At 37.7% G+C, this 7070-nt stretch overlaps 1 protein-coding gene across 1 annotated transcript in view; it reads left to right on the forward strand.

Annotated features, from left to right (window-relative positions):
* spryd3 (SPRY domain containing 3) overlaps positions 1 to 4780 on the forward strand; it is a 51597-nt gene extending 46817 nt beyond the window's left edge. Inside the window, exon 11 of the mRNA XM_033969614.2 lies at positions 2619 to 4780. Coding sequence (XP_033825505.1) covers positions 2619 to 2753 — 135 coding nt within the window. The 3' untranslated portion in view covers positions 2754 to 4780. The remainder of the gene's footprint in view (positions 1 to 2618) is intronic.
* Positions 4781 to 7070: the final 2290 nt, after the last annotated feature.

Consider the following 7070-nt stretch of genomic DNA (forward strand, 5'->3'; position numbering starts at 1 on the left):
GTACTGTATAAATGATAAATGGTCACATTTTTATATCGCGTTTTTCCACCTTCAAGTCACTCAAAGGCCTTTGCATCCAGGAACCACTCACCCATTCACACACACACACATTCACACACCAGTGTACACAGACACTTACAGTTATTCCACTCAGTAATGACAAAAATTATACATATAAACATAATTGCGATTATTGCAATAACAAAATAAAAATGTGAGTATTGATTTTGTGAAGCTAAACAATACAGACTTAATCAGTGCCGTTTAACACAAAGATGGTCACATTTCTCTTCCAAAGTCTGAACTCTAGACCACATGTTTTTACTGACAGAGGATTGGCTGTGGACCTCTCCATTAAAAAGAGCCAAGCTTTTAAAACTGCAACAAGATTTTCATGAAATCTTAAAGGGAGCCAAGGGGATGCTAAGGTCTTCAAAGGGGGGGCTCACTTAACATGTTCATTTTGAGCTTTTTAACAATGGAGCGTACACGCACCCGCTGTTTTAAACCAGTTTAAATGTAGTTATTATGTAGTGATTTATAAAAGCTTATATGGAATTCTTTTTTTTTTTCTGGAGTCTCATTTTGAACAACATTTTAGTCAAGATTGGATGTGCTATGCATAAGGTATGGGCTGTGGTCTGGCTGTGTAATCCCTCATTCATCCAGGTCTGATCCATAGTAAAAGAAAAATTCAAATCTGTCAACTAGACAAAAAGTTGTAGGAGTGAAGACGTTTCTCTGTTCATCCAGGCCGCTTCTTCAGTTCTGGTCAGATTACTGGAGGACACTGCCTTATAACTATGTGTCCAGTTGACAGATTTGATTTTTTCTTGTAGTAAGGCTAAGGACTAGCTGGACTAAGATAGGAAAAGGGCTTTTTTTTTTATCATGCAAAACTGGATACTTTGGTGCCACAATCTGTTAACACACACCTGCACATGTTTTAAATAAGTATATACGTCCATATAAACATGTATTTTAAACAGGGCATCCATGAAAAAGCGAGCGCTCTCATTGGGTTCCCCTGTATAAATAAAGAAGAAAAGAAAGGGAGAGCATGTTCACAAACAGTACACAGAAATAGAGATTTATTTTCTGAGGACTCATACGGACGCAGTGTACCGTGACGTGCTCAATCCGCCCTAAGCTTTTCATTTGAAAGCGGTTGAATGGCAGATTAAATATTTAAAAGTTTTATCTATGGAACAACCCCACTCCACGGCACTTGACTTGTTTTGTCAGAGAAAAGCGTGTGTTTGCTGTAGACTTGAGTGAAAGCTCTCCGTATTAAACCGTGAAAAATGGGTTGATGTGAATGGGGTAGATCTGATTTAGTGCCGCGTAAACAATCGCTTTTTCCCATTACAAATCCCCAGATATTACACCACAGGCTTCAACTTTTCCCAAACGATTTTTCATGAATAATATGAATGAATGGACTCCTTAGAATTCACCATTTAAAAAAAAAAACTGCACCTGATTTTTGTTCCATGTATTTGAGCCCCAGTGCAGATCTCTTGTATAAACAGGTCTTGAGGTCAAAATAAGTCCGCTGTGTTCTGTCTGAGTCTTCACATATAGTTGAAACCAAAACTTTACACCATATAAAGACACACATACACTTTTTTCCCTGTAGGGCATGAAATCAGACTAAACTTTTCCTGTTTTAGGTCAATCGGAATTAACAGAATTATTTCTATTTGCAAAATGTCACAATAATGAGAGAAGGATTTTTAAAACTTCTGCCTTTGAAGAAAGTAATGAACAATTATCTAAAAATCCTTCTCTCATTATTGTGGAATTTTGCAAATAGAAATAATTTTGGTAATCCTGATTAACCTAAAACAGGAAAAGTTTAGTCTGATTTCATGTCAGACAGTGAGAAAAAAAATGTATATTTTTTGTTGTTTTAATGTCCGAGAATCAGGTTGCGTTAGCATGCTAGTTGTTGCCGTGATAGTAAACTCCACACTCTGGCCTCTGAGACTTGTTAAAAGTGCTTATAAACTCATCATGGTGACTAATTAGGATGTTTGGAATAACTCTGGAACTTTGACTTCTTATACATACTCAATACTCATTACTTAGTAGTTACACAGTCTAAGGTCTAATCATGTATATATAATTGGACATAGCATCGACTCTGGCTCCAATTCACTTTACATTAGAAAACTCGCCCCTCACTCTGTAACTGCTGCTGTCAGACTCGTCATTTTGGTCTTGAAATGTTCGTATTAACCCACTCTACATGATCCTGTAGTTTTTATTTCACTATTGTGTCTGTAACTGAAGATATGAACATTAATAAGAAAAATCAGCTCCCTTCTTTCCCCAAGATCATTCCCGCTAGCATGCTAAGCGCCAGCCCTTTGCTAAACCAGTGGTGCTTGCGGGCCTTGCTCTGGATTGGCTCTTTGGTTGCTATGATACTCGTGATTGGAATTCCAATTATGGATCCTGGCTCCCTATTGGCCCCTATAACTGCTCTACCCTCAATGTGCTTCATTTGGAGCTGAACGCTGTGGGTGACGTCACAATCACCTAGTCCACTTCTATCCGTATTATTACAGAAATGTTATTATAATTATTTAACTCACTGTCTTGTGGTTGTGCAGGTCTTCTTCACCAGGAATGGGAAGCTGATGGGGCGCAGGGAGATGGTGGTGCCCCCTGGTGGACTGTACCCGACAGTGGGAATGCTGAGCTGTGGAGAAAAGGTTAAAGTGGATCTCCACCCGCTCAGTGGGTGAACCTGGACTCAGCTGGGACTAAACTGGGACAAAACCTGGACTAAACCTGGACTAAACCTGGGTCTTAAAGTGCATATGACAGGTTTTCATGTTTTTCTCATTCTGACTTGGTTTGGTGGGATAATTCAAGTCAAGTCTAAATTCAACAATAGTTTCAAAACGTTTTGGCCCCTGTTTACATTATGGTTGCTAGCTAACAGTCACGCAATGACCTATAGCTGCTGCCCTTGTCCAACCAGGAAGTAAACTTGCAAACTTCACCAAAGCTAGATAAAAACTAGATAAGATTTTTTTGTTAAATTTTAAAATTATATTAGCTATGTTTTAGTGAAGTTTGTGGTCTAACCTGTCACTGGTCATATGCGCTTTAACCTGGACTTAACCTGGACCTAAGTGTGGACCTCAAAATGGCCGCCAGGAGCCCTCATATATGACACATACTATAGTCTTCCTCTGTTTAAATGACTGTAACACACAACCCTCCACTGATACTGTACCTCTGAGCAAATCTATGATGCCACACATGGATTTGGCACGATTTGGCACTTAAAGGAGACATGTTGTGCAAATTTACTTTTAATAGCCCTTAAACCTGTTATAATGTCTTTCCCCTCTCATTTACTCTGTCAAAGTTGTATTTAGAGTGATTCATGTATGTTTGAGTAATCTTTAATCTCCTGTATTCAAGACGTCATCACTCTGGTCAACTCCCGTTTTCACACCCAGTACACTCCCACTGTGACATACGCACTTCGCTCTCTAGTTTTATTTTCATAATCCATGATACTCGTAGGATTCGGCAGCGTCGCGCAGTCATTTTGGTACAAATGAGAAGAAAAAAAAATTCCCTTCTCCCTAGTGTGATCTGCCAAACAACATGCGGCGCTGTGTTGTGATGATGTTTACATGGATGTACCGTAATGGGAATCAGCAGTAGAGTAGTCAAAAGTATCGAAAATCAGATACTAATTGATACTAAAACCAATATCAAAACTGAATACTCATTTGAGAAGGTATCGATACTAAAAAGTCACATTCACAGGACAGAAATGAATCTTTCCTGAATAGCTTTAGACTGATCTTGAGCTGTATCTTTCACAAGTATAAGACACATAGACTAGTTTACACCATGGACCACTATGAACCTACTGGACACGTGAGGGATTACACTGATATAAGACACATGGGAATAGAGTGTTTTTTATTATCATTGTAGTATCGGGATCAGTATTGAGTAGTGAGTCTATTCCTTAGTATTAAAATTGAGTTTGAAATTTTAGTATAGATTAATAACTATAGAGCAGACACAAGCACAATATGTCTTCTTTATAAATACATACTGAAAAAAACTTTTGTTTGCCTTTTTGTTTTATTTCTGATTTGGTTGGTCAACAGTTGTGGAGGGTTTTGTACAAAAAAAAAAAAAAAAATGTTCTGTATCCTGTACCAGGGAGACACTGCCCTCTTGTGGGCCATCAGGGACATACAGCTCCTCTGTGCTTCAGCCGAGGATGATATACCACAAATCAAAATGCATATTCTACACATTTTAAAACAGAACCACGTAACTTTCAGTGATAGAGCGCCTCCTGCAGCTGATTTAGGAGAAAACACTGTCAGGGAACGGACTCAGAAGTGCTTCTTTTTTTCTTTTCTTTCTTTCTTTTTTACTGCAATCAGGCCGTATAATCACATAGAAAGCATATAATGTTGCCATATTTTCAAAAAAGAACTCTCTTTGAGTCGTGTCAGCCATATTGCAAGGCTGGTTTTCAGACAACACATCAAACACCCCAAAAATACATATTTAACCATCACTGAGACTTACAAAACAGTTTAATAAGGCAAAAATGTTACTTAGTTCTGCTTTAAAACCATGGTGATGAAATTTATATTGCCATATTATAAAGTCAGAGTAGAAGTATTTTTCTACACAGTTTAACAATGTAAACCTAACATGAGTTTAATACTGTATCAGGGAACGTGTTTTTGTACAGTGCACTTTGAAGACCTTAAAAAAAAAAAAATATTATATTTGAATATTTATGGTTGGATTTCCAAATACCACACAATATGTCACATTTTTCCATTTAAAACTTTTTGAATGGACTTGTTCATTTTAAGTAGCCCACCTTAAAATTCAAAATATTTCCTGTGGATCAAAAATAACTGAATAAAAAATACATTCACTTAAAGGCACACTGGATAACTTTTCTAGTGGCTGCTTGTCTCCATGGAGATGCCATGTGCTTTGCCTAGAATGCTCCACAGTTTGGCTTTAAATGTATCTACTATTTTTTCACTACAGGTGTTTAGGTCGCCTGTAACTTGGCCTGGTTGAGAGGTTTAATGCCATACTGTGGAACGTTTCAGACAATAATATCTCCATGGGGACAAGCAGGTGGTGAACTCTCCACCAGAAAAGTTCCAAATTGCAGCATTTTAAGGTTTCACTTTTCGAGTGCACGAATCAGGTTTCTATGTTTGTCTTTAACCCAGTTTATCTGTGAGTAACTTGTTTTTGAGACAATCCTAAACTTAAACTTGAGCCGATGCAAAGCTTTTATTCAGACGTGTTTACTGCAGGTGTCACACATGCTGAAAATCTACATTACAATTAAAGGAACTGTATGTACGACAAACACTGAGCCTGTGTCCAGAGCCTTGACCTGCAGATAGATACGCAGTGTCTCATCCTCAGTATATGGACAGGCCTCATGTGAAAGAACCTCCAGAATTCACTCACTGAGCTGCAGAGGCTGCACTAGCAGGTTTAAACCAACTGGATTTCAGCTTTGGAACTGGCAACCCAAATGTGAGGCTCATTCTCCTTTCTGATTGGATAATTGTCTTGAACCAAAACACCAAATTATAACATAAAACAACTTAACCATCATGTTTTTGGTAATTAAGAATAAATCAGCATTACATTTGTTACCAGTAAAAGCTCTGTTTGATTTGACCGTGTTTACCTCAGATCTGGTCATGTTTAAAATCTTACATACAGTTCCTTTAGGTTTATTGTGCCATTTGGAGATTTAAAAAAATGTTTGAGAATTGATTTTGTTTGTCAAAAGAAACTGCTAACAGCTGCTGGAGGAAATGAAGAAAAATGTGCAAACTGCAGTGGGACAGACTTGACTTAATCCCACCAGGAGCAGTGAGCAAACAGCCTCAGACCAGTGGTCAGGACCTTAGCTGGAGGATTTGACCTATTTGTTTTGGGTTGAAACCAGAGTTCCCAAAGGAAACCCACTCAGACACAGGGAGAACATGCAAACTTGACCTAGAAATCTAACCTGGGACCTTCTTGCTGTGAGGTTATATATTCAGCTCTATGTTTCATGCATTTGTCAAATTACTTTAACTGTAAATCATGAATCAGATCTTAAAGAGGGGGTATTCTGCAAAATGAACTTTTTTTTTAAGCTTATAATGTTGTTCCCTCATCAAAATAAAGTTTTTGATGTCATCGATGCATGTTTGAGTAATCTAGCGATCTCTCACGGGCCCTATTCAAACCCTCCTTACGGTTAGTTGTAAGATCCGGTACAAGGCTCCGCCCACAAGTCTACATCACCCATGCTCCCACACAACAATTCTCCATAAATATATAAAAACACAATTCAAAACTGTACTACAACTTCACAAACCTGATGTGATGTGCAGTAGTTTCATTAGCGGGATGCACGCCGATTGTGTTGTAATAGCACTCTGAAGGGGGAGTGACTTAGCATGGAGAGCAAAGGGAGGGGAGACTCAGAGCGTCAAAAACGAAACTTATAAAACATGTTGATACGCTGTTTTGGGCGAATATAGCATTTTCAAAATGATATCCCCTCTTTAAGTTACTCATTTGTGGTCATATTTTCAAATATTTATACCTTTGTTTGGATTACTGCTTTTACTGCAATACTGTTATTTGAATCACAAAGTACCTGAGTATAGTTGTTGATACTCTGACTCTACTTCAGGTTTATCTCGGTTAAACCAAAACAGCTAAACTTAATCAATTTTGTACAATTTTTGCTTCTTGCCTTGCACTTTTTACAGCCTTGTTCAAATGCATGTGGTTCACCAATAAAAACGTACAAAAATAAGTCTTTTTTTGAATATAAATTACAACAGACTTCATTCATTTTATGGCTGTACTAAAATTGTTGTTCATTTGGTAAAGTGTAAATGTGGTGATGTTGATTCAAAATGATTCATATTTTGGTCACAGTCACAATATGAATCAATTTCTTCATTTCCTCATGAATTTTGTGTATTTATATTTGTTTGATCAAAGCCGAAGTTTGAACTCGAAAACTTTAC

This window comes from Periophthalmus magnuspinnatus, chromosome 7 (assembly GCF_009829125.3).
Source record: "Periophthalmus magnuspinnatus isolate fPerMag1 chromosome 7, fPerMag1.2.pri, whole genome shotgun sequence".
NCBI classification, from domain to species: domain Eukaryota; kingdom Metazoa; phylum Chordata; class Actinopteri; order Gobiiformes; family Gobiidae; genus Periophthalmus; species Periophthalmus magnuspinnatus.